General features: G+C 50.0%; 2 protein-coding genes across 3 annotated transcripts in view; one reads left to right on the forward strand and one right to left on the reverse strand.

The window, feature by feature from the left end:
- The window catches only part of TG (thyroglobulin), a 236,113-nt gene that overhangs the window by 137,573 nt on the left and 70,928 nt on the right, over positions 1–27,612 (forward strand). Inside the window, exon 41 of the mRNA XM_059043034.2 lies at positions 3,846–4,048. Within this exon, the coding sequence (XP_058899017.1) occupies positions 3,846–4,048 (203 nt within the window). The remainder of the gene's footprint in view (positions 1–3,845; positions 4,049–27,612) is intronic.
- The window catches only part of SLA (Src like adaptor), a 61,663-nt gene continuing 43,966 nt past the window's right edge, over positions 9,916–27,612 (reverse strand). The window contains exons 4-9 of one of the 2 annotated variants that reach the window (XM_059043075.2): positions 23,446–23,545; positions 22,528–22,614; positions 19,245–19,348; positions 16,876–17,007; positions 12,891–13,023; positions 9,916–11,990 (exon numbers count right to left, since the gene is read on the reverse strand). In XM_059043075.2, coding sequence (XP_058899058.1) covers positions 11,777–11,990; positions 12,891–13,023; positions 16,876–17,007; positions 19,245–19,348; positions 22,528–22,614; positions 23,446–23,545 — 770 coding nt within the window. In that variant the 3' untranslated portion in view covers positions 9,916–11,776. Of the gene's footprint in view, positions 11,991–12,890; positions 13,024–16,875; positions 17,008–19,244; positions 19,349–19,982; positions 20,019–22,527; positions 22,615–23,445; positions 23,546–27,612 lie in introns of those variants that run through there. The other variant, XM_067017206.1, reaches the window with a different exon arrangement.

Consider the following 27,612-nt stretch of genomic DNA (forward strand, 5'->3'; position numbering starts at 1 on the left):
CGTGAGGGCTCAGAGGAGCGGGTCGGCCGTGGCTCGCGGGCCCTCTGCAGGGTGTGGGAGCAGAGGAAGTGGGCTTTGGCCAGGGAGACAGAGCGAAGGCCAGACACGTAACACGCCCATCACCCCGTCGTCCCTGGGGCACTCGGAGCCTCCCCTCTGAGGGGGTCTGCTCCCCATCCAAACCAGAAAAACGGGCACAGCGTCCTGCCCCCATCACAGGTGTAATTTCTGCTACTAAAGACAAGGCAGACTGTGCAAAGGGCACCTGTGAGATAACACTGGGACCTAAACCTGTTTCATTTTATTTAAGAAAAACCAAACAAATTCCAGAGTGCTTTATGCCAGGCATTGCACTGTTCTGTCCCTTTCACGAATATTAACAAATTCAATCATCATAACAACCTGTTGAGGTTGGTACTGTTATTATTCCATTTTACAGATGGGGAAAGTCAAGTCACATTAAGTGACTTGTCCGGGGCCCCACTCAGCTAGTAGGTGTTGGAGTGGGAGCTGTGCCCGGCTGGTCTGGCTCCATAACCTGCCTGCTAAGCCCACACACCGTGCTGCCTTTTATTGATGGCCATCAACAAGAGCTGGGGGAGAGCCCGCTGTGAGCCCAGCTAAGGAGCTGTAGAGGGACAGACGGAGAAATCAAACGAGCTAGCAAGAGGCGGTTAGACGGTGAGGGAACAATCGAATGTTTGCTGGGGTGTTCTGACCAGAGAGGTGGGAGCGCGGAGCTGGGGGGGCAGCGAGGGCGGCGCGAGGCAGGTGGGGAGGAGCGCCGTCACACTGTCAGGACATCTTCCACCCACAGCCGTCTCCCTCCTGGACTGTACGCGCCTGGCCAGCAGAGAGCAGCCCCGTGCAGTCTCCCACCCGCAGCAGCGCCGCGCGCTGTGTGTCTGTGGCGGGGCTGAGCCAGGTGAGGCGGGGCACCGGAGGGTAAAGAGGACTGGGCCCAGCCAGGGCCGGGCTGCGGGGCGATGAGCACGTGAGCACGGGTGATGAGCAGACCCCGATGGCTGGGCGAGGGCAGGGGCTTAGCCAGCGGAGGGGACCCAGACTGTTCAGATGGGCTGAAGTCAATCTTAGAGGAGCTGAAGAGCCAGGAAGCAGTTAGCCTTGATGCGGCAGGACGCTTCCGAGCAGAGAAAGTTCCATAAATAGAGCACTTAAATTTTTTAATGAAAATAACACAGTGCCTTGCACACCATAAATTTTTTTGACAAATGTTTGTTGAATTGGATTGAATGTTAGGACAAAGAGCTCTGAGTGTGCATTGGATGTAAGTGCCAACTTGATCTCAAATTTGCTTCTTGTACCTGAACCAACTCTTTCCCTCTCAAGTCTCGGGTTCCACCAGGGAAGGAAAGGGTTGAACTAGACCATCTCAGAGCAGCCCGGTGGCTGCTTTGTGTGTACGTCCCGGAGGGTGTCTGCTTCGAGGGCAAGGATCTTGCCTATCTTGCTCTCTGCACTACCCAGCACAGTGCCTGGCACGAAGTGAAGCCCAGTTCAGACTTGCCTCCCGAATGCACCCTCCTCTCTGACATCCTAGGGCTCTGTAGACCCCAGAATGTCAGCATTGTAAGTGGGAAGCTGGTACATGGGGAGTGAGAGTCAGGGACAGTGGCGTCCCTCCCTGTTGTCACTAGAAATGCAGGCCGTGGGCGTCACTTCCCAGACTGGGTCCCGTTCAGCTGGTGCCTGGCTTTCCTGCCCTCCCTCAGACTTTGGAAGCAAAAACACTCATCCTAACCAATGGAATGCGTGTGTAATCCAGAAAAGTCCGCAGAGAGGATGGTGCCAGTGGCTTCACTAAACCCAGAACATTAAACGCATTTGAAGAAATTCCGAGCGTGTCCCCAGCTGGAAGAGTAATTCGTACCGTTATGCCACTGAGCTGGTGTGCTTGTCAGCTTTGTGAATACCAGTCTGGGGGATTGGATGCAAGGCCTTTCTATTTTTCTATTTGGGAATATGGGTTCTTTCTGATAGTTTTGCACTTGACGTTGAATCGTGTTCGTAATAACTGTCGTCATTTCATTTACCTAACATTTCATAAGGACCTACTCTGTGCTTCTGGTTTTCATGGGGGGTAGAGTCTAGCAGGGAAGCCAGTGGTGACAAACGCTTTGAAAGGGGCCCCTCACTTGCCCCGAGGGCTGCCTATGAGTTGATGGTGTAGCTAAGACTTGGAGGATGACTGGGCCAGAGGAGGGAGTTAGAGAAGGTCAAGGGGAGAGGGGACAGCTCTGGGTGGAGGAAATCACACGTGCAGGCATAGGCATGGGGGAGGGCGGGGCTGGTGTGTCTGAGCCTCTGAGGGGAAGCCTGGGTGGTTGCAGCACAGGACAGGGAGGAGACAAAGGGAGATGTGGCCTGAGACGTGGATGGCCCGGTCCCGGGGGGCTTTGAGTGTGCTAGAAGAACTGAAATGATGTCCTAAGGACCATGGGATGAGAGGTGAGATTTTACATAGGATGGGGCAGGGTGTGTGTGTGTGTGTGTCAGAGAGAGAGATAATCAAGATTCTAAGTTTAGAAGACCACTCTGGATGCGCCATGGAGAATTCACTGTAGGGAGGAATGTGTGGATACAGGAGGCCAAGGAGAAGCACGGAGGAGAGGGGATGGTGGTCAGTGGCGGGAGAGCCCACAGCAGCTGGGGCGGAGGGGGCCGCAGCCGAAGGAGGAGGCGGGGGAGACCCCGCGAGGTCGTGCAGGAGCAGGGTGGGTGGTGCTGCGCTTGAAGGAGCAGGTAAGAAACTCTGCCGAGGCCGCCGGTGGGAGCACTCAGGAGACTTAGAATCAGTTCCCTTTGGGGCTGAATGGACTTGAGGTGCCCGTGAGACGGCCTCCTGGGGGAACTCGAGGGGCCCAGGCCTGGGAGAGTGCCCTGGGCTGCGGGCACAGTCCCGAGAGTCATGGGCACGCAGGCGCGGTGGCTGGAGCCACGGGTTCTGCTGGGGTTTCCTGGAAAGAAGCCAGAGACGAAGGGCATGAACCTCGGCGCAAACCGCAACAGGCCTGGTGTTTCAGGGTAATTAGTGGTGTAGCCCGATAAGGGGGAGCCATTGAATTCAGAGGATGGCCAGAAGGGCCTGGACATGGGCTGTCCCAGATGCCAAGGAGAAGAGCATGCTTTGGCTAGATGTTGTTTTTGTGTCGGAATCATTCGATTTAAAAAACATGCTGAGCTTTTGATACCTGTTTACTGAATTCTATGAAAAAAAGAGAGGTGGACCCAGCTGAGCACTGCATATGTGGTCACACGCACGACTGTAGTCAAAAGGTGTGTGTTTTGGAAACAAGCAACAGGATCAAATGACAATCAACATCACACAAACAATGTAAGAGGCTTGAAGCCCAGCTCTGCCGCTGCTGCGAAGGCCATGGAAGGTGTAGTGGGAGGAGGTGGGAGTGAGAGCCTCAGCCGGCCTGGCCATCATCGGGGGAGGAGACACGCAGAGGCACGGGCGGTGGGGGAGGTGGGGGTCCGCAAGTTCAGCTCCTCCTCGTCGGGTGCGCCAAGCCTGGGGCCTGAACGTGCACTGCCTCTCATCTGAGAAGCCGCCCTCTACGATGGGGCGGCCGCGGCCCACAGAGGTGGAGGGACACGTCTGCGTCTCCTAGCTGGCAACGGCCGAAGCGAGAATCCGGGCCTCCGGAGCCCAGGCTCGCCCCGCTGCGCCACTGTATTGGGAAACCCCAGTCCAGACCTATGCGGGCGGGAGCCCGGGCCCCCCACCGGCACCCCGTGCCTGGCTTACACAGCACGGGCATGGTTCCATCCCAGGTCGCAGAGTCGCCGAGTGCTGAAAGGCTTTCCTCTTTCCGAAGGGTCCAGCGAGTTGGGCGGCAACTGGGGGCTGCTGGACCAGGTGGCGGCTCTGACCTGGGTGCAGACCCACATCGGAGCGTTTGGTGGGGACCCTCGGCGTGTGACACTGGCAGCGGACCGTGGCGGAGCCGACGTGGCCGGCGTCCACCTTCTAACCACCAGGGCTGCAGACTCCAGACTCTTCCGGAGAGCCGTGCTGATGGTGAGTCGCCTGCCCTGCCTCCAGTCTTGCTGAAGGTGGTCCCTCCTTGCCCCAGTTGGCTTCAACTGCTGGGACTTGCTTTATCCTTTGTTCTGAGCGGGGGTGTCCTGCCCACGGGCATCGTTCCGTGTTCACATGAGCCAGGATGCGGCAGGGCCCCCCCGACCGCTGTCCGCTCATATCTAAAATGTTAATAATCCTAGACGGGGAAGAGCTTCTGTTTCCTGGGAGTGCCTCATTAGGGCTTAATAGCAATTAAAGGAGTGGCAGGCAGCTGGATCTGTCACCCAGCAACAAAGGTTTGGCCAGCTGCACGGTCTGAAGTACCTGCTGAGTGATGATGATGGTGGTGGTGATGCTGATGATGGTGATGATGTCACGTGACGATGATGGTGATGATGTCACGTGACGATGATGGTGACGATGGTGATGATGTCACGTGATGATGATGATGATGATGACATGAGAATGTTGATAGCGATGGAATAATTATGATGGAGGAAACAACCTATTGACCACAGCATATGCTCTGATGGCTCTTGTGTCACTGATTAGCTTCTAATGTTGCTGAATGTCCAACTGGTGCCAGGTACTATGCTCATTTTTGGAAATGCCATGCTAAATAATATATGTCCTAGTTCTCAGGAAGCTTGTAGTTTACTGGAGAAAGAGGTGGCAAACACTTAAAGCAGATATTTAAAAGAGCATCTTAGAGCAGCTCAGGGAGAAGCTCCCAAGCAAACTCAGGGGAAGGAGGGAATGTCCCAGAATGCCTCATGAGAGAGAGGCTGTGCCAGCGGGTGTTGAAGGCTGTGTAGGCACATAACCAGAGGCCTGGCACCAAGGGAAAGTTTGGTTCTTCGCTGGGATCTGCCCATGATGCAGTGCAGCTGGAGGGCCGGCTCTGCGTGGACAGTGGTGTGGAGGCAGAGAGCAGCCAGCCTGCACTAAACGCCTCGGGTGCTATCCTGAGTGCATGGGAGCCTTCAACGTCTTTTGTGTGTTTGCTGGTTTGGTTTCCCGTTTTAACCAGTACTAAGTATACAATTCACTGGCATTTAGTACATTACAATGTTGTGCAACCATCAGCATGAATTGTCACCAGCGCTTTTGTGTGTGTGTGTGTGTGTGTGTGTGTGTGTGTGTGTGTGTGGTACGTGGGCCTCTCACTGCTGTGGCCTCTCCTGTTGCGGAGCACAGGCTCCGGACGCGCAGGCTCAGCGGCCACGGCTCACGGGCCCAGCCGCTCCGTGGCACGTGGGATCCTCCCGGACCGGGGCTCGAACCCGCGTCCCCTGCACCGGCAGGCGGACTCTCAACCACTGCGCCACCAGGGAAGCCCAATCACCAGCACATTTTCATCATCCTAAACAGAGACTCTGTACCTATTCAACACTAACTGCCCATTCTCCTTTCCTCCCAGCCCTTGGCATCTGCTATTCTACTGTCTGTGTCTGTGAATTTGCCCACTCTAATATGAATTTACCTCCTGTTAGTGGAATCCTATAAGATCTGTCCTCCTGTGACTGGCTTATGTCACTTAGCATAGTGTCCTCAAGGGTCATCCACGTTGTAGCATGCGTCGGAATGTCATTCCTTTTTAGGGCTGAATGATATTCCATTATGTGTACACCACGTTTTGTTTATCCATTCATCGATTGATTGATGTTTGGGTTGCTTCCCCCTTTTGGCTACTGGAAAGAGTGCTGCTGTGAACACTCTGGTGCCATCAGAGGGTTTTAGGCAGGTGGGAAAGTTGCTTAGACTCGCCTTCAGGAAGACTTCTCTTCGAGCTCGGCAGAGGATGCACGTAAGAGGGGCAGTGCTGGAGGAAGAGAAAGCAATGAGGAGACTACTAAGTGACACAGGAAGGTACGAAGGAGAACCACTGAGGCCAGTGCCATGGGCCTGCTGGCGATTCTAAGGCCATCAAACGACATCTAGCTCTCTCCAGCCTTCCCGGGATCCAAACCTGTGATCGTAAGGAGGGTGGAGAAGTGTCACTGTTTGGGCACAGCTGAGGCGGGGTCAGCATCATCGCTGTCCGTGACAGGGAGCGGGGCCTCCTGCCACTTCATCTCTCCCCTGCAGCCGCGGGAGCCTTCTAGTACTTCTTGAAGGGTCCCTGCACTATCCTTCCTCTTACTGGTAGTTTCCTGTGCATGGATTCCTTTTCTCCCGCCTTCCTCTTTGCCCGGCCTACTTGTTGTTCAGGGGCTCCTGCCAGACTGTCCAGCCTCGAACCAGACCCCCTTCCTGTGGCTGATGCCATCTGTAATCTCGTACGGCATCTCTCCTGCTTCCCCACCGCTACATAATTACTCCTACTGCCGTGTGTGTCTCTCTTACAAGACTGTCAACTCCAGGGCAGCCGGGGATGCCTGGCTCTCCACAGAGCCCGGGGCACCCGGCACTGCTGTCTTAGGGTGGATGCTCCGTGATTAACATCCGGGCAGTAAAGGAGCTCATGAGCCTGGGAGGGGGGGTGTCAAGGGACCCACAGGCTAGTCCACTTCTCGCCTTCCCACCCTTTTCTTGGGTTTCTCATCCTTCGCTTCAAGTTTTCTTCAGTCTGTCCCTTCATGCTTGGTGCATCTGAGTGGCAGGAGGCCTGAGCACAAACATCTTTCAGTTCCTGGTATTGAAAGCAGACCTTCCTGACTTTGAGTTGATCCTGAGGGGCTGCGTTGATTCCCCCAGGGCCTGCTGAGAAGCCAGACACTCAGTGGGACTCAGAGGACACCCAAAATACCTTCCAGTGGGCCCGGAAGGCAGAATTTTCCTTTTGAAAGTTCTGGAGGGTTTAGATGTTTAGGGAATTTCAAAAACTAAGCTGTTTTAACAAATGGCAGTGTATTTAAAAATAATGCCTCCATCTGTTTTAGTCATTTAGAGGCAGCTTTTACAACTGCTCCCTGCAGTTTGGGGGATGCATGTGAAATGATTTGGGAATGAGAGCATTAAAATACTTCAAGATATTAGCAATTCTTCAATATGCTCTCTACCAACAGATGTTTGGGGGAATGAATGTGAGCTGGTGCTATATTCTTGGATAAAATCTTCAGTCTTTCTACACATCTTGGGACCAGAACTGTTGAAATTTGGACGAAACAGACTCCTGTGATAATTAATAACTTATATTTATTTGTTTAGCATGTTTCGGACCATAAGTCACTTCTCATATATTACCTCATAGATTCCTCACATTAATTTGCCAGGGACATTTATTTTCTTTCTAATCTAGACAAAAGAAAGCCAAGGCTCAGAGATGTCTAGTGACCCGCTAAAGAGCACACAGTAAAGAAGGAGCTGCATTAGGGGTTGGAACCTGAAGCCAAATCCCGTGTTCTTCTACACTGTGAGGCTCCTTCTCCAAGAGCCTGTGACTCATTCGGGGTGTCAGTGTGTCAGAGGAAGAGTGCAGGCCTAGGATCAGACAGGCCTGCATGAAGATGCTGGCCGTGGGTGAAACACTTTACCGCTGCCTTCTTCGTGGATAGCATAGGTGTGATTAATTCTGTCTCCCACGGGCTCACGCAGTCACGATACAAGGTTTGTAAAGTGCCCCGCGCACTGTGGTAACTCAAGAGCCCGAGCTCCCTCATGTCCCATGCTGAGCGCAGGCAACTCCAGGCAAAAGCAGATCCTGAGTGTTTCACCTGCCCTGGGGGCCAGGTTGCAAAAGGAGGAGGGGGGCCACGTTGCAAGCCTGAATTCTGTGGCGCTGACCCCTTGGCCAGTTTTAAGAGAAGGCAGAGGAGATCATGTCCTCTGTGCTATGATTCTCAGGACCCAGAAGAAACTTCCACTGCTTTCCTTTGACATCGCCCCAATTCTGCATTCCTATGAGTGGACTCCAGGCCTCAGAAACTGGCCTCAGGCTAAATTTTGCGGTCTCCTTTCCCACATGAGCCCTACAGTCAAGGCTCAGCAGCTCTGCCACCATTCCTAGAAAATGCTGTGCCTTCCTCTAGATCTTTCCAGGCTCTTCTGTGGTCAGCACATCCTGTTTTCCACCTGGAAAATTACTCCATCCTTCAGGGCTCAGCAGAATGAGGCCTCTAAACCTTTCTCCGGCTCTAAAACAGAAAGCATCTCACGGCGGTGAAGAGACTTCTACTTAGCAATTTTTAGGCATTCCGACTTGTTTTCCATGCTTGTTAATTTTTCTAACACATCTTATTCCATTTCTACTGTGACTCGGTGCTTGATTGGGTATGGGATTTATGCTCTTAGTAGCTCTTAGTACGGCCTTAACACTTAGCTCAGCTCCTGGGTCAAAGAGGGCACCTGAGACCATGCTGAGTCCATTAAACCAGCAGTGGTGGAGAGCAGGGGATGCTGCTTTGGGCCCAGAGCACTGATTTTTCCTGTTTTCATACAGACCTCCCAGTGGGAGCCCTCGCGCCATTGCTTCCCTTAATCAAAACTGGCCTAGCTATTCACAGGCTTTGATGCTTCCATATATATTCTAGAATAAGTTTACGGATTTTAAAAAATATTCCTGATGGGAATTGGATTGTAGTTTCATGTAATTTTTCAAATTATTTCAGAAAAATATCTATGTTTTTAGGATGTTAGTTCTTATATCCATGGGTCAGTTTAACCCCATAACCAGGAACATAGTATTTTTGTCTCCTTACGTCTTCTCATAGAGGTTTTTTTTTTTTTTTTTTTTTTTTGCGGTATGCGGGCCTCTCACTGCTGTGGCCTCTCCCGTTGCGGAGCACAGGCTCCGGACGCACAGGCCTAGCGGCCATGGCTCACGGGCTTAGTTGCTCCGCGGCATGTGGGATCTTCCCGGACCAGGGCACGAACCCGTGACCCCTGCATCGGCAGGCGGATTCTCAACCACTGCGCCACCAGGGAAGCCCTTCTCATAGAGTTTTGAACTTTTCTCCATAAAAGTTTTGCAAAGTTATTTTGAGGCGAGACCGTACGTAGATGGTTTCGTGTTTTCTATTTTACTTTCCAGTTGGTAGATAAGGGTGTAGTGGAAAAAGTTGGTTCTGCATTTGGCGAGCTTTCTTACCGCCTCTAATATTTTGTCTGTTGGTTCCATTGGATTTTCCATGAAGTTATCTCATTATCTGCAAATCATGGCAGGTTTATTTCTGTGCGCTTTGGAGCAAATACTCACCTGCTCTAACAAGGAGACCCATCACAAAAGTAGCTTAAATAACAAATGCGTTTCTTTTTTTTCCTCTTTCCCATAATGTTTCCCCACGTGTGGAGTACAGGTATCTCGTGATCTCTCCGGGGCCGGCTTCCTTCTAAGTGTTTGTTTCTCTGTCATCCCAGGGCCTTGCTGTCATCTGCAGGGCTGAGCCTGGGCTGCCAGGAATTGCAGACTGCAGGGAGGGGACGAAGGAGAGGAGAGCCACCCCTGCTGACGTGGGGAAGGAAGGGCACATCTCCCGGCTCCGCCCTGCAGGGACCTCCTCTGGTTTTCACTGCAATGGCCCCAGCACCCAGGACAATGTCTGGTATTTAATAGGTGTCCAAAAACATATTTGTAGAAAGAAATTCTTGGAAGAACAAATAGCAGAGGTATCAAAAGTAATTTGTAGAGGTGTCTAGGTGAGACGAAATTTTCATAACAATTGCTAAGAAATTGTTCTCTCCCTTGATCCCTGGACATCCACCTTCAAGTTGGATGAGGCACCCTCAAAAGTCATAAGACCCTGGTTTCTTAAGGCTTCACCTCGAGAAGAAATCAAGATACTAACCAGTGCGGGTTCGTCTCGTGTTCCCTGGTCTCCTCTCTCTCCAGCTGCAAGTTTATTTGAAAATTCGAAACCCACAGAGCTTCTGAATGAACCACCCACCGGCCTCACCCAGGAAGCTCTCCCCACTTTCCAAGAATTAAATATTCATTAGGTTTATTTTAATCAGGAATACATACATGATTTAGCAAAGTGTAATTCTTCCCACTTAGAAATCCCTCCGTCTACTCCCCAAATGTTCCAACCACGTGAATCACAATAGAAAATAACACAGAAGACGCTGTACACACAGGAGTTCACCAGGTCCCCCTGCCTTACGGCGGGAGTCGGTGTCCCCAGAGTTACATTCATTTCCCATACATCGGCTGGCTCCATAGAAACAGCCTTTGGGGAATGTTGAGGAAACCACAGTGTCTTCTTGGATAAACACACTGGAATCTGATGATACAGAAAATCAGGTAAGCGCGTGTGCACACACCACCAGCGCAGTGACCTCAGATGGACAGAATGCATATATACTGGACAGACAAACCTTTCCTGTTGGCAGCGCCCCTCCTCCCCCCGAATCCCTTTGCAACCGGGAAAATGGGTCCCGGCGACATCTGCAACCCCCTTCCTAACAGGATCTGGAGATAAAGGCTTCTCCTGCTCTAGAACTTTGCTATGTTTTCTCTTTCGTCTCCTAAAATTATGTTTGACAGAATTAAGCCACTCCAATTCCCATCTTTTCTAGAGCTGAGCATTTTTATTCATGTGGCTGCCAGACTCTTTTTAGAATAAGATATTGGATGCATTATTCCTTTAGAAATTATCAGTTTCCCTTTTTCAAAAAATCCAACCATTCTCACTTATCCAGTCCAACCAGCCGTTCCACTGTTTAAAGATCCAGCTGAAACATGAGCTCCTGGGTCACCCTTACCTGACCCCACTCCCACCCAAAGCTGTGAGCCGATTTCTGCTTTACAGCCCCCTTTCACAATATTGGTTTATACACTTTTCTCCCTGTCTACACTGCTGGGGCCTCTCTCTCTCTATGTATGTATATATATATATATATATATATATATATATATATATATATATATATATATACACACACACACACACACACACACACATATACATATTTTTGACCTGACACCTTACACAGAACTGAACACAGGGCCGCTCTGGCAGTCACTGTCATGAATGAGTAATTGATGCATTAATATAGACAAGAATCTCAGCACCCCAGAGAAGCTCCTCCTGTGCTGTGAGCCGTGGTTGGCGACCTCATGAAATCTTGCATGGTGCCAGGCCTGCCCTCGTGCTTTCCCCGTCAGCAGCCACCCCCTCCCCCATTACTCGTGGTCTCAGCGGAAGTAGGGAGGCCATCTGACTTCTACACACGTACCTTTGGAATGAGAAGCCCAAAGGGATCTCCCCATTCAGGGCTCATAAGGAAGGTTAGCATTTAGTGTCACTGATCTCCCTTAAAAAGAGAGGAACTGTATCCCGGAGGTCTCTTTACAGATTGGTTACAAAAGTTCAATGCAGGAGATCAATTTGCAAACCCAGACTTTCTGCCAGGCCACAGTTTCTGGTTCATCTTCTTCTCGGGCTTTTCTCATTTAGAAGTTTTCTTCAGGGACCTCAGAGTGAGCCCACCTGGGCGGTGTGTTGCAGAGCGGTCCTTGGTTGGGCACGTTTCTGTGAGACAGCGTCTTTGTCTTTCCCACAAATGCGGCGTGCACGTGCACACACGCAGGGCTCTTCGGAACCCTCGCCCGAACGCGCCAGGAGTCCGCATTTTGCAAAGTGCCCGATCAGATGCCAGGGAGGGGTTCCCTTTGTCATGACGCAGATGGAGAAGATGAGAGTTCAATTCTCCATGTGGCCTCTCTTGGTTTCTGGAAGATGTGGGTTTCCCCAGGGACCAGGAAACCATGCCTCTCTGCAAGATCCCAGGTGACAGTTTGAACCTCTGTTATTTTGGGCAAACGCCATGGTGTCTGTTCTCGGGCTAGTCTTCAAAGTACGGCGTCGACGAGAAGAAAGAGCTCTTTCTTTTGCTTCCACTGTACATCAAAGAGGCGCTTTTCTTCTTTCGATCGAAGGAGGTGCTGTCATCCCCAGTCAGGGACAGGTAGGAGGCGATGCTTTCCCGCAGGCCGTAGCTGAAAAGGGACTCATCCACACTGAGTGGATTCTCAGCCCCCTCCGGGTCATCTTGCCGTCTGCGAGTGGGAAGAAAGTGGACAGAGAAAGGGGCAAAAGAGAGGGACATAGCGGGATGGAGGACAAAAGAATGAGAAAAGGAAGAAAAACAAATTAAGAGCCTGGTTAATATATATCTAACATTCTAATTCTGCTTCTTGCATTTGCGGCTGTGTGTTCTTGGAGAAATCACTCAACCTCTCTGAACTGCCATTTCCTTGGGTGGCTAAAACTTCCAACTATAAATTTGAATGAATAGTTCTTCATGATATTTACATGAAGTTTTATTCATTTCCCAGGCAATTCTGATGACTGATTTTCTTTGAATTTGCCAGTGCGATGTCTGGATCAGTGTTTAATTAATAAGATAACCCCAACTACAGATAATCCCAACTACAGATACCCCTAAAAATGCAATAGCTGACAATCAAATAGAACAAATAAGGGAAGATTTTTTTTTTTCCCTTAAAAAAATGAAGTTGCCTTAGGATTGCTTGTATGTTTACCTTCATGATTAAGTTTACAGTAATATTACCTTTGTACAAGATTGATTTGTGTGTTATTCTCTAGGATACTAACAAATAGAAAAAAGCAAGATGGTATCATTCAGCTAGAAAATATTCAGCTAACATCAAAGGAGGGCTCAGTAACTGTTTGCACAACTGCGGGGCCTGAGGCCATGGTGGGGAGTGGCTAGGGTCATGCCACATGGGGCGTGAGGCCTGAGGCTGGGCCTGCCTCCCAGGGGACAGTGGGGTTCCTGGGACTCGGCATCTGCCCAGAGCGAGGGTTTAGCAGGGCCAGCAGTAACTGGCCACGGTGTTCACGTGCCAGGCTCACGTGCTGGTTTGGGGCTTACACGTTCGTTCATGGAGGACACACACACACACACACACACTCACACACACGCAGACACACACCTGGATGCCCTCTTCCAGTCGAAGGTCTTCTGGCGCAAGGTGACAGGTGCGTCGGGGGCCCTCACTGCTGGGGCAGCCGTGGTCTGAGTGAGGCAGGGCGTGGTCAGCACACAGCAGAGGCCGTCGGCCACCTCTGAGGAGGGAAGCAGAGAACCAGTCAGCGACTGTGGGATGCTCTGGCCAGTGTGGAGTGCGGGGCCCTGGATATTCACAAGGGGGAATGGAGGCTGAGATCTGAGAGGGGCTGAGAGTCACGTGGCCAGCTGTTGAAGAAAGATTAACGTGTCCTGGGTACACACCGTGCTTAGCTTGACACAAGTAAAGAGAAGGGTTTAGGATCCAGAATCCACCAAACTTGGGTTTGAGTTTCAGCTCCGCCCAGATCGTGAATCACCCTGACCCTCTCTGAACGTGCTTCCTCAATTGTTGGATGAGGGGACTGAGCTATCAGGAGAGAACAGCTGGCAGAGCCCTCGCGTGAGGGCCCAGACTCAGTGGCTTCACACCAAGGTGCAGGGCCATCAGCTTCAGGTGAGCCTCCGGTGTGCATGGCGGTGGGGGAGATGTGTGCAATGTGGCTTCTCGCGCAGCACTCAGAAGGGGCTCAGTACAGCGTGGGTGGGGCTAATGCCTCTTTAGGAAGAAAGGGAGATCAAGGAAACAAGGAAAGAAGACAGAAAGGAAGGGAGAGAGCGAGGAGGGAGGGAGGGAGGAAGGAAGGAAGGAAAGAAGGAAGGAAGGAAGGGAGGGAGATGGAGAGAGAAGGAGGGAATGAGGTAGAGAGAGGGAGGGAGGGGTAGAAGCAAAGACGGAACAAAAAGGATAAAAGACACAGAAATAGGAGGAGAAAAAAGATAAAAGGCAGATGGAGAAAATGGACAAAGAGAAAAGGAAGAAACATCTCTCTTCTCTACCCTAGATACAAAGAGGATAAAAATTAAATAAATCCTTTCCTTTTACCCCTCTGCTAGTAGGACATAGCTGAGTTTCCATGGTCCCCCGTCGTTCCAGGAGCTTTAAGATAGAGCCTCCATCTCTTCGAAGCCTTCCTGTAGCCCACATCATGAGAAAGACTCGAGCCTGCTGGGCTCAGATGTTCTTACAGACGGAGGAGATTCTGTGTGGCCCTATTGAGGCTGAAGAGCCCAGTGGGTCTCATGTCCTGGGGGAGATGAGGTGGCCAAGGATGTGAGCTGCCACTGGCCTCTCAGGACAATGCCACCCCAGCCCCGGACACATATATCACCAGGGTTTAGGAAGCTCATCGCCCCTAAGGCAGGCTTCACCTCCCAGATCATTGATGCAGCTTTTGGGGTGTCCTTGCCAAAGAACAAAAGGTAATGGTAGTTGAAGAAGCAAGCCCAGGCTGTCAGAGGGTGGCAGTCAATAATGCTTCGTCTCCATGTGACTTTCACCATGAACTCAACTGTCCACTCACACTGGCCCACACTGAGAAACGTGAGATTGGACCCTGAGGTTACAGGGAGCTTAACTGGATGTGAATCTGAAATAATTACCTGTCACGGGTTGGAAATTGAAACGCCCTCTCAGATTAGGAGGCAAAGGAGACTGAGGCAGACACAAAGACAAAAGAAACCAGCAGCAGTAGATAGCACGGGCGGGGGAACGTCCTTCCTTGGCAAGGTTAACACTTAGGGTGATAAATACATTTTGGCAAAGAAGAAGAGGACTAACACTTCTGAGCACGTAGGCTGAGCCTGGTGCTGAGCGAGCTTGGCATGTGTCAGCTCAGGGAACCCCGAGCTACTCTGGGCCATCAGTACTGTTACACCCATTTGGGGAATGAAGAAACCAAGGCCCCTGGGGTCAAGATCACAGCCAGTTCACAGGCATTATTTTTTTCGGTCCTAACAATAATCCTATGAGGCATTTTCATCCCCATTTTATAGATGCAGAAACTGAGGCTCTGAGATATTAAATAATTTTCCCAAGCGCACAGGATAATAAATATAAGTAACTCATAAAACAAAGTTGTCTGTTCACGTCGCTTAGAGCACATCTTCTCTGATTCTGTGCCTTTAGGAAGAACCTGGTGGGACATAAATTGGCCACATTATTCCCTCCCTGAGGTCCTGAAGGCACCGGAAACCTTTCAGGCCTCCAGACCCTTTTCAGTCATTCGCAGAGGTGACTGCTAACTGCGACCCCTGTGCTGATGCGACGGCCAGGGGTGCATTTTTGGAAGGCGCTGCTTCTGTGCTGTCGTGAGATCCTCGGGCGTCTGCGGCCTGGAAGCCGTGTGGACCTCCTGGTCCATAAAAATCTTTGCTGGGCCAGCGTCCTTTTCATGTTTGCTTTCGCCTATGCAAAACTTATGGTCGCCACACCTCTCAAATGATTCTTATTAAAAGCCAAATACCACAACCAAATTTGACTCATGATCAGTAAAAGTTGACTGTTTCCAGGACTCCCTTCCTCTTTCATTTTTAGCTAAGCTGCTAGGTGTTTGGCTATCATGGGAGTAATATTTGTTATCATTTATTTTGCGCCCTCCATGTGCCAGGCTGTGATAAACATGTTACGTTCACCTTCGTGTTCAATAATCATGACCAGCTGCAGGGGGCGCTGCTCTCATCCACCTTCCATGAAAGGGGACCCGGGGCTCTGAGAGGTGAAGGTCTTCGCCCAGGGTCTCACGGAGCCCGTACCGGAGCCTGGGCCTGGGTCTCCATAGCGGCCATTCCTCCCTCCAGATCTGCACTTCTCCCAGGCCAAGTGTGATAACCCAGCCCCGTGGACTCCTCCTTTCACCTTGAAATGCCCTTCAAGGTCCCCCAACCTAAAGAACCCAGGGTGTGGGGTCAGACATCCTGAACCCGGAAAGGGGAAGATGCTTACAAAGTGAAAGCAGCTTCTGTCTTCCTCCCTTTCACAAGGCATGAGCAGGGAGGAGGGAACCCTCCTGGCCGGGGACCAGTGGCTCACGTAGCAGGAACCCACGTTTGCGTGGCCAGCGCTCTCATCAGCACTTTCCGTGCTCTAACTCAGTGAACCTCACGGCATCCGCGCGGTAGGAACAGTTAGCACCTGCATTACCTAGAGAAGTGTGGGCACAAAGGTGAACCGCCAGCCCAAGGTTGCCCAGATCCGGGACATGAACGCAAGAAGGTTCCAGAGCCAACTCTTAGAAATGCATCCACCTTTTTACTGTTTCTCCCTCTTCCATAGGATAAAACTCTAACTCCTGATCTGGCATTCAGGCCTTTCCCAATCTAACGCGAAGGTCCTCTTCCAACTCTGCACACTGTATCACGGCCTCCATCAAACCCCACTCGGCTTCCGCCATCCTGGGGGACGCGCCCCATCCTGGTCAGCATGGAACATTTGGACTTCTCTCCTGGGCCCAGGGAGGACATATGGATGAACGAAGTATAATCCCTGGTGTCTAAGGGCTTGTTGGGAAACACAGACTAATACACAGTTAACTAGGTCACTGGGCAGGAAGCCCAGAGTTCTAGGGAGAAAAACACCTGACGTGCTAGGAGAGCAGAGAAAACAGACCATTAGTTTTCTGACTCTTAGGGCTTCAACAAGGAAGTGGCTTCCTGTTGGCCTTGAAGGTTGACGAGGATTTTGACGCACAAGAAAGGGGAAACGAGTGGCATTTCAGAGCAAAGCCCCAGAGGCCCAAGCGTGCAACCCACTTAGGGAAGTGCGGACTGTCTGTGGTTGTGAATGTAGGGGCATCCTAATTCGTTTCACTTACAGGTAGAGACGGGGTGAAGTTGAGGTTGGCTGCATTTTACTTACTTAGGCAGCCTTCACATTCAGTCTATTTTAGCCTGAAATGTACAGTCTGAATTAAAAAGAAAAGAGCATATGAAGAAGCCAGGATGGGCAAGAGACCAAAGTAAACCACCTGGCATGTCTTGGTGACCCGTGTGCAGCCTAGACTGAGTGCCCGGGGTAGGGGCAGTTAGCAAAGAGGGGCGTCATGTATCGGCCCCAGTGGAGTGTTTCTTACCAGAATAGTGGTTCACCAGGTCCTCCAGGCACTGGAAGGTGAGCCTTGGGGAAATGTAATACCAGTTGTTTGGCAGACGGAAGATGCGGTAGTGCTTCACCTGCCGGTGTCTAACCGAGAGCGAATAAAAACCTGCAGGAAGTGGAGGACAAGTCAGTGGCATTCCATGTGTCCCCAAGCCAGGGCCGCCAGCTAAGGAGCCCACCACCGCTGAGGCAGAGAGACCGTCTCAGCCTCGTGATATGATGGCGCTACCCAGACACACGCTTTTGGGTTTTGAGCAACGGCTGCTCAAACCCTGTCTGCTTGGTTGTAGCTCACTCTTTAGAGACCCCAGGAGCGTGGTATTTGAGCAGCCCAGTTGCATTAACCTTATTGCAATGCAGGTGTTCAAATGCAAGGGCTAAGTCTTTGCTTGGTAAGTTAACCATTCTGGGGGCTTCCACATCCTTTTGTGGGTCCTTAGACCAAATGAAATGACTAGAGTTGGGTTGCACCCTGTACATCCCGGATCTGCGGTCATTCTCGAGTCTTTCCCAAGTTCACGCTCCAAGATATTTGTGCTGTCCTTTTCCTCCGTCACACAGCTGAGGGGCCCTTACTGTTATGCCCCCTTTTCCTGGCCCCTTTTGCCTCTGACTTATGCTTGGTGTTCTCAGAAATTTAGGAACTGTGGCAGTTGAGACAGTTTTCTGAGTATTCCTAAGCGACATGAAATGTGTTTTGTCTCCTTCGGCACCATGAGAGTAATGACCCAAGATGGGTTAATCAGAGTAGAACTTCGGGTGAGCACCCGCCACTACCTCCCTTAGCCTTGATTTCCCCAAGTGGAAAGTGAGAGAACGGAGCGTAGGTCACGTTTAAGAGTCCCTCCTGCTCTGTCTTCTGAGGTTCGAGGAGTGAAAAGGCTGGCGAGGCAGTGAGACGGAGGGGCACTTGTACTTGCTGATTGTTTGCTGCATGTGCTGGGCTGGGGGTTGAGCTATTCCACAGCTCAGAAAGACTCTGGGAGGTATTGTTCTCAAATGCTGTATAGATGGAGAAACAGGCTGGGGCACCGCGTGAAAGAGCCCGAGGCGCGCAGCTTGCAAGCGGAAGCCCCGGGTGGGACCTTTGTCCTCCTAGAGCAGGCCTCCCTCCCAGCATTCTGCTGGGTATCCCAGGCCCGCCCTCTGAGTCAGTTCAGCATGGGTCTTCCGGTAATGTCAGCAGGGACTGGAAGTATGTTGAGTAGGTCAAGGGTAGCAGGTGGAAACTTATGAGAACTTTGCATACCCAAGGGAGCAGGGCCTGGGCCCCCCACCTGGGCCCCAGCTCGGCTGCAGCTCCGCCTGATTATTTTTAGATCAGCTCTGGCAGCTCGCATTGGGTCCGTCCCCCGCCAGCCCCCGGCCATGCCAGAGCCTGGGTCTCCTGCCCCAGGGGCCCCCGGGACCCGCACAGGAGGCTTTGCCTTTGCCTTGCTCCAGCTCTCACCCAGCATGTTCAGGTTTCTGAGAGAAAAGTTGTTCCTGGATTCTTTGAAAATTTTAATCCACGTGTATATGGTCCCTTCTTCCCCAAAGGAAAGCTGATGCTCAGTTTGGTGGAGGGCTCCCTCCGGCACCAGCTAGCTCTGGTGCTTAATAAGTGCACGGGAAATAGTCTCCGATACCACATTTTCTCTTCTTTGATAGCGAACGTACAAGAAGCAGGCTAAGAACTTGAAAATATTTTCTATATTTAAGAAGTTGATATCAATTCTCAGTTAGCCCGAGTAAGCCCAGGCTATTAGTGTTTTGCTTCTGCGAGTTTAAGCGTGTATACGCCATTCCAGACACCTGCCAAGTATTTTCCTATTATTAATCCCACGTTATAAAGAAGGGAACTTAGACTTAGAGAGAAGAGGTGACTCCTTAGGAATTCACGCAGGCCAGACTAGAGTTCAGGACTCTTGCTTCGAACCATGAGAAAGCCCGGCTATTTCTTTTTCACTGAATTACTAAGTGCGTAGGATGTATGAAAATTAAAACAGTGAAGGTCATGGTGAATCTGCTGGTCCTGATTCTCTCAGCTGCCTGATTTCATTGTAGGGCACAGCCAGGACTACGAATGAAGGTCTGCTGTGTAGTGAGAACACAGCGGGTCTGCCAGGACTGCTGTGGGTCAGAGCCTGCGCCAGCGACCCCCCCCCCCCCCAGGTCACTGCCCCTGGCTTCGGCGCTGCCGCACTGATGGTGTGTGAACCGCTGGGCGCTCACCGTGCGGGACTGATTTGCCTGCCTGCCTCGTAGGAGGAGGGAACCTGAGCCAGGGAGCGAGTGAGTCAGCCCGGAGCAAAGGCTGCTCGTCCGACCCATGTACGGAAACATGAACTGGAGGCTGCTCACCTCTCTTGGTCTCACTCTCCCTGATCATGAAGGAGCCGATTTTCGTGTCTGGCAGCTGTAGCAGCTCCTCAGCTTTGTCTCTGCCCAGCCCTTCAAACAGCCAGCTGGGGAGAAGAAAGACAGCCATGAGTATCCTGAATATACCCTCCCCCAAGAAAGACAGGAGGGATGCAGAAATGATCCAGGTCCAGCTAATATAAAACCCTCTGTTGGGATTAAAAAAAAAAAAAAACAGAGCAAGGCAATCAATGGTTCACTCATTCATTCATTCATTTACTCTTTCAAATAAAATTCCCAAGTACACAGTGCAAGCCAGGTGTTACACTGGATAATGAGGACACAGAGACGCACAAAGCATCTTTCTTATCCTGTTTCTCAAATGCCAGCTGCACTGTGCCTGTTCTGTATTATATAAAAGCATCCTAAAACATGATCAGGGACCTATTTGATAGTTTATTTAATGTCTATGTCCCTGATACTCTGACTACCCGGCTCCTTCATCCATGGGGTCAGGGACTGTGTCTGTCGTTTGAGGTTTTGCCTTTGTGTCCAGGTTATCAAGCTTGATATATATCTGTGAGTGAATGAATGAATGAACATGAGAAAGGAAGGAAAGAAGGGAGGGAGGAAGGAAGGAAGGAAGGAAGGAAGGGGGAGGGAGAGAGGGAGGAAGGGAGGAAGGGAGGAAAGAAGAAAGAAAAAAATGGTGGTGCCTAATTTCGCCACCTGATGCCCCACCTTGCATTCATTCTATTTCCTCTTCTCTTTTCAACATATTTTTTTTTTTTTTTTTTTTTTTTTTTTTTTTTGCGGTACGCGGGCCTCTCACTGTTGTGGCCTCTCCCACCGCGGAGCACAGGCTCCGGAAGCGCAGGCTCAGTGGCCATGGCTCACGGGCCCAGCTGCTCCGCGGCATGTGGGATCTTCCCGGACCGGGGCACGAACCCGTGTCCCCTGCATCGGCAGGCGGACTCCCAACCACTGCGCCACCAGGGAAGCCCTCAACATATTTTAAACTCAGTTGTCATTGCGTGATGGATTTCCATACGTATCTTGCTTTTTTTTCACTTAACAATTAAAAAAAGCAGTTGTAAATACTGTAGTCCAGCTTTTCAATGTGATGTTCACCTTCCAGAGGAGAGTGGGCACTTTGAATGCGCTTTAGAAAGCAGCTCGAGACACAAAGGAATCTGTGTTCTAAGGGGAAGGGCCCTTCTCATTTTGCAGACCAGGCTGGGCCAGATCTCAGCATGGAAGGAAATGCTGTTAGCAGCTGGCTGGTGTGTACTCGGAAGCAATTGTACATCCTTTTTTAACTGACTCTGTTTCAATGAACGTGCCCTGGCTTTCAATCACACGTCTGGATGAGTGCGTGCTGTGACCAATATTAACACTCTGCTGTTTCTCACTCTTTAACATTCCCTGTGGCATGAAAGCGGGCCGTTGACGGGGCTGGCTGAGGGCTCCTGAAGCACCGTGTGTGAGAAGACACGCAGGCATAACGTCCCGTACCGTTTATTTATGTACTGGTCTCCAAGAAAGATTTTGTTACTAAGATCATGATGACGCCATATTCGGCCAAATATTTCAACTAGTCCCTTAGGTCTCCATAGAATATGGCATATTAATTATTTCAGCGTACGTGACGTTCATCCTTTCAAGTCCTTACATGAAATTCCACTTATACATATGAAGACGATAAAACAATGATGGTAACAACAGCCGTGCGTGAATACTAATTATCGGCCACATGCCACAGTAAGCACTTGAAATCTAATTCTCATGTCAAGCCCCGAAGACAGGTAGTAGTATCTCTCTTTCACCGATGAGGATATACTGCAGGTCAGAGTGATTAAGTAATTTGTCCAAGTTACCCATGTTGCAACTGATAGAGCCAGAATTGAGATGCAGTTTTCAAATTCCATAACCACTACGCCGCATCACCTCTCTTCCTGTTATATATTTGAAGAACATTTATTGCATCTGCTAGATTGGAAGTGCTGTAGTGTCAGGGTTACATCTTATTCATCTGGGCTCCTCACTCCCTGCTCCTGCCAGCATTCACACCACAACTTCAACATGAAGGTCTCCTCGCATGATTGCTAGGTGAACGGATGGCTCAGTGACGCATGGCTGATGAGAAGAGTTCCGTGACTCACTTCTCTTTGAGAGCGTAACTCTCATAGTCGCTACTGCCCCACCCCCGCTCAGCTTCGTCACCCTAAGCTCAGAGACGATTTTGGGGTATTCGTCATCAAAATCAGTAACACTGCAGTGAATTGCACTGAATTCTATGCTTCAAATATCCAGGCAGTTTGCTCTGCTTCCCCAGGTGAGCAGGTGGCATGCAGAGTCCTTCTCTGACCGAAAGGAAGTTATTTCTGGACCCCTCAAATGGAAAGTGGAGCTCCCTTCTCCCTTCCTATGTGCCAAGGTCTGGCCTTGGTAGCTCGACAGGTGAGGAGACTGTGGCTCAAGGAGGTTAAGGAAGTTTTCGAGGCCCCACCGAGGAAGCAGGGCTGAGACACACCTGTCCTGGCCTGGCTGTGCTGGCCACCAGGGCCACCCGTCCTGTCACAACTGCAGGGGAAAGCAACGCCCTTGCTTTCTCATCTGCTGTGCCCGATTATTTAAAGGGTCTCCTTCTCTGCTTGACTGCTCCGTTTCTCAGGATGGGTACGTAAGCGTTTTTGTCAGAGCCTGTTCTCTGTGTTCTGGATATGATTTGGTAAGAATGTAGCTAATACGTATTGAGTGCTGATAGTAATGCCAGGCATGGTTTCAAGAAATCTCCATGTATTAGCCTATCTCATTTTCCTAACAACCCTAGACTTTGGTCCCTTTACTATATATTATTATTCCTACCATTCTATACTATGATCTCTCTTTGACGCATGAGGAAAGGAAACTGATGCTTAGAATGTTGAACAACTTGCCCACTGTCACACAGCCAGTAAGCGACAGAGGCAGGGTTTGAACTTAGCCTGACTTTTGGCTGCTGCATCCTGCGATCACAGTTCCTGAATCCTTATTGCTACAGGAACGCCGCATTAGAGCTGCAAGGTCCGTCATTTGTCTTACTATTGAGGAAATCAAGTCTCAGAGAGGGGAAGGTTAGCCCAAGTTTGCACCATTCCTTAGGGACTGAGCTGAGAGTAGAAGTGACCCTCTCAAACCAATACCTTCCTTTCCACTGTCCCAGGCTGGGACCTCTCTATGCAGATGTCTGAGTCACTTGCATAAAGATCATGCTTTACTGATGCTATTTTGGAAATGTACTCACCCATGGTAAACTCTGGCCACACATATTCCAGGAATGTAGCTCTCTCGACCAGTGCTAAGGGAAATAGCTTTCCACCAGCCCCCTTCACTAGAAGGACAAGAACAAATAGAAAAGAGTGAATAGGGGAGTGGTAAAGTGAATGAACGAATGAAGAGAGTAAATCAGATTTAACCTGGGCTACATTGGGATGTTCCTTTGTTAAGGTCTGTCAATGGCCATGGTAACTGGAATTTCTCCCTATGAAAGTTTAGTTTTTAAGTGTATCCCCCCACCCCATTCTGAGCTAACAGGAAATCTTCCCACAAGTTGGGAATAGTCACCTTTCAGGGACGAGCAGATGATGTTTCCAGCTGATCTTCCACAGTTGGAGGCTTTTTAAAAATAAATGTTTGCTATGCTGAAATAGACCCTGAGATTTAACCAAGACAGTTTCACATGTCTACATCAACGAGGATCTAAATAAAAGGCGCTCAGAGCCCCTCTTTCTTTTACAGCCCATTTCAAATCAAGAGACAACAGGCTAGAAGGCAGTACCTTTCTGTTTATCATCAGAAGTTTTTTTTCAGACCTCTGTGTCCTCTTCCTGAGTCTGCACTAATATATAAAATCAACCCTGCCTGTGTCGGGGAGATGAGGCCAACATAAGAAGCAGACGTTGGATCATAAAGGGCCTCAGAAGCCAAGTTAAGGAATTAAATTTTATCCATCAGGCAACGGGGAGCCACCGAAGGCTTTAGAGTACTGGCAGCCCTAAGGAGGATTAAGCATGAAGGCCTGCTTTATGGGCCAAATTTCTCACCTCACAGCAGGACCACGGCCCATGTGGAATTGGACAGCTATAGCTAAAATCTAATGATTCCCACCAAAATCGAGTTCTTCTTTTGGGGCCTTTGTAAAAGTTTCGGAAAGCTCACTCACTCAGAAATCACACGCAGTTTCTCCCCACGGCGGAATATCGGGGGGCTGATGTCAGGAGACGGGTAGTCACTCAGCACAGCCAGGAAGTCGCTATCCAGTCCTGGGGAAACGAAGGCAAAGAGGATGTAGAGGCAAAGGTAAGATCTCCCTGGGGACTTTCCAGCTAAAGACACTTGATTGTTTTGAAACAGCAGTTTTCAGCTGGTCCTCCTCTCCTCAGGGATGGTGAGGCAGGATGCTTGAAGGAACCCAGAGGGTCCTTCATGACCTACTCTCATGATCAAGCCTGCCCTGGCCCTGACGTTCTCATCTGAGAAATGGGGATCCAGAGATCCTTGAGCTGAGGTCACAAGATCTGACTCCATGGTCTGCCCCTGTGTCTACGGATCCATATAATCTTGGGCAAGTCCTGGAATGCCTCCGAGCCTTGATTTTCCCATCTTTAAAATGGGGCTAATAATACCTCTTTCCAGGATTTTTTTTAATGAGATAAGACGAAAGTATGTAGCAGCATCCATGAATGATGAGATGCTGTGAAAACATCCCATCTTATCACCATCACCTCAGGTACCCTCCTTGGGGCTTGTGGGCCCCATGTCTGCAACGTATCAGGGTCGGGGTGTCGGGCTTAGGCTCTGTGAGTTCTGAGGACCCACCAGGGTCAGGAGATATTAACTCTGAAGCTCAACAAAACCTTTCTTCCTTGTAGAATGTAAGGTACCGTGTCGGGAATCTACTTAATAGGGACTTCTGCTGGGGAGGGGAGGTGAAAGAAAAATTAAGTACTCATCATACATATGCTGAAAGTAATTCTGGTGAAGCTTTGAAAAGGAAATCATGCTCTCTCGTTCATTCTGGTTCAGGTGACTACAGCTTACTGTAGGCTAGAGATAAAGAGATAGCATGGGAGTTCACGTTTTGACACTAAACAAAGCCTTGTTTCACAGCCTTAGTGATTTGCCGTAATTCGGATCCCTTAGCTGCAGGGGAATATCGGGGTGTGTCTTTGGGGAAATAGCATATCCTACAAATTGGCAAATTCAGTCCTTGTTTGCTGTGATGTTGCGTCGCTCAGTCTGTCTGCTGGCTGGGCATCTGAACTCAAATTTCTGAGTTTTTTCATTCATTCGCCAATTATTTATTGAGCACCTACTGTGGGCCAAGCATGGTGAACAGAGCAAGCCAAGTCTCCCTGCCGTCACGGAGCTCACATTCTAGAGAATACACCACAGTGGGGGGAGGGGTCATCCCCCACCCGCTTCACCCCAAGAAAATCTGGAGAAATCCCAGCCAGCACTTGGGCACCTCAGGCTTGGTGGCCACTTTCTAGGATCCGACACCCTCATGCTGGGACCTCTAGCCCCTGCCTTTAGAGCCCACGTGTCCTGTAGTCTCCAACTCACACGTCCCCTATCAGACTAAGCCGAAAGGGAGCTTAAGTACGAGGATGAATAAGAATAAATGAGGAATGAGTGATCGCCGTGGAAGAGCGCGCTCAGACGGATCGTTCACTCGGGGAAGCAGAGTCACAGACAGTGAGACGGAAACGAAAAGTGATTCACGGTGGCCACGGTCAGTGAAAGCGGGGAGGGCTCATGAGAAGGAGTGGAGTCGCCGGGGAGGGGCCGACCAGTGAGGCCTCTGACCTTCCCTGAGCCTGTGGGGAGGCCTCCCCACACTCTGCTTTGCTATAAAAAGAGTTCTTCCCTTGTGTAGCTCCGGCCCAGTCCAATAATTAGAGGTGGCATTGCAGTTGGGCTTGAAGCCCGGAGTCCTGAGTTTTAATAAGGGATGGATCCAGACTTGGTGGGACACGAAGCCTATACAGAGTCGGAGGTCCTCTTTAAGAAAAAGAGCAAAAAATCGCAGATACGGCGTTAGGCAGGGGCCCTAGGAAGGGGCTGGGCAGTGAGTGGGGCCTGGTACATGGGGTTTGTGCAGCTGCCCGGGAAATCGGCCCCGGTTCTGAGGCTGATTTGCCACTCTGAGGGTGGACACATTTTCCCCTCTGGGGTGTGGGTTAGTGTGGGAAATGAGGGGTTGGAAAATTGCGTTCATGATGGAAATCTGTCCTTCCTGGACTAATTGCTCCCACATATGAAAGGACCGCTTAGTAACATGGTCTCCGCTGCCTCCGAAGCTGTGAGACAGGCCATTGTGTTCTTCTCAGCCAGCCAGGTTCGCCCACCCTCAGAGCCTGTGAACAGTCTGTTCCCTGTGCCTGAACTACACTCTGCTGTCTCCTTTCTCATCCTTCCCACCTCTATCGACTCCGAAGTCACCTCCCAGAGGGGAGGCAGGCCTGATACTCAGGAGAGGCCCAGCCCTCCTCTTGTACCCCCTCTCGGGCCCTGGGCTTTTCCTTAGAGGCAATTAGCCAGGGTTGTATGTGTCTTTGCATTTGTGTGACTATCAGGGAATGGCTGTGAACCCCAGCAGGAGCTGTCTGGTGGCCCCTAGCCCAGCACCCTCGGGTCCCACCCAGAATGCCCAAGGCAGCTTTACCAAATGAAAACATGAAGAGGTCCCCGTGCTACTAGGCCCTTGGAAGGTGCTATTGGGCTAAGGTTTTAAAGGGTCCAGGAGAAGGGAACCTGATCTGCAGCAGGCAGCATGGCGTGGGGAAGTCATCACAGAACCAGCCCCTTTTGAGAAACGAGTGTGGAAATGAGAGGCACAGCATTTATCTGTGCCGATAATGGAAACTTGAAACACGTTGTGTGTCTGCTAGAGGGGCTGGGCCTTTGATCTCTGATTCAAGAGTAAGGCTGTGAAACAGAACAACCGTCTTTTCATAATGCTAAAAACAGAAACAAAAACAAAATCCCATTATAAAAAAATTGTTTCAATGGGGGAAAACAGGCTTAAGGGGCTGGAGAGTTTCAATTTCACAATAACAGAGTTGAGTTTCCTGTGGAATTTTCATAATAATGATTTTTTTTTTATAGCTGTGACACTTAAACATTGCTGAGAAAATCTTTCATTGGAGCTTCCGCTTCAAGGTTATGGCCTTTGTGTGGTCCTTTGCCAGGGATTTCAGGTCCACCCCTATCACCTTTTTCCCCAGCGTTGGAAAAACAGAAGGCAAAGTCAGTGGAAGAAAGAAAGTTCAGTTTGTACTTTTGTGGGAAGGGCGGCCATTCTAAGCAAGGTCCGGGGCCAGGACCCCAGCTAAGTCTTCCCTGAGCTTTGGTCCCTACGGTGAAATAGACGCAAGATAGGAAATTTAAGTTCGCTCATAAAGTTCAAACACATTATTATGGACTTCTGGAGCCCCTGGCTTCGTGGAGAGCAGAGCATTTGAATTAAGTCAGATAAATGACTGGTACAGGGGAGCGGAGCTCGGAGGAAGCAGATGGGATTCTGGCAGACTCAAGATAAGGAAACAGATTAAGTGGAGAATAGTGTGCAAGAAAGACAAAAGAGAAATCCAGGGAGAATTTTCGGGAGAGAGAACCCGCTTTGAAATAAATCAGGCCTGGCTTAAATTCCACCTCCTCGACTTAATTGTTCTGCGAGTTGGAGAAAGATTTATTTTTAACTAATCTGAGCTTGATTTCTTCATGTATAAAACTGGGAAGTATCAAAATGGGCTTCATCTGCTTGGGTTAGGATTCATGAGGAAGTGTCTGTATAGAGCCTGCCTCAATCAGTGGCAGCTGGTATCATGTTTATGGCACGGGCTAGGGTTATGCTGTAATCCAAGGCCAGTCTCAGCCAATAGTGTTCTAAATTTTGAAAAGCCTCTAGTCCCATACATTTGAAAATATTCTTATCTTCTAAAAGCAAACTCCATTTGCTGAGAACAGAAGATGAAACTCAAGAGACCAACTATTGGTGATAGCTCAACTCAGAAATGAGTCAGACTGAACACTGCACAAAAGTGTAAAATAGGAAATGAATCCAAAAAAGGAAGGAGACTGAGGCAGAACTTACTAGCCACAAATATTACTTGGTCAAAAGAGGACAGGCCCTTTTTTTGCATTATTATTCCTTAGAGTAGTGTTATCATTTCTTTGAAAACGCTGAAAATCTTTTAGTAGATCCCATTTATAACCATCTTGCAAAAGCAGCCATTCTTTACTTCCTTTGCTCCAATACAATGCTGTGGGACATATATTCTCATTTAAAGGGTGAAGAAGCCAAGGCTTGGGAGCATGTCAGGAA

Source organism: Kogia breviceps, chromosome 17 (assembly GCF_026419965.1).
Source record: "Kogia breviceps isolate mKogBre1 chromosome 17, mKogBre1 haplotype 1, whole genome shotgun sequence".
NCBI lineage: Eukaryota > Metazoa > Chordata > Mammalia > Artiodactyla > Physeteridae > Kogia > Kogia breviceps.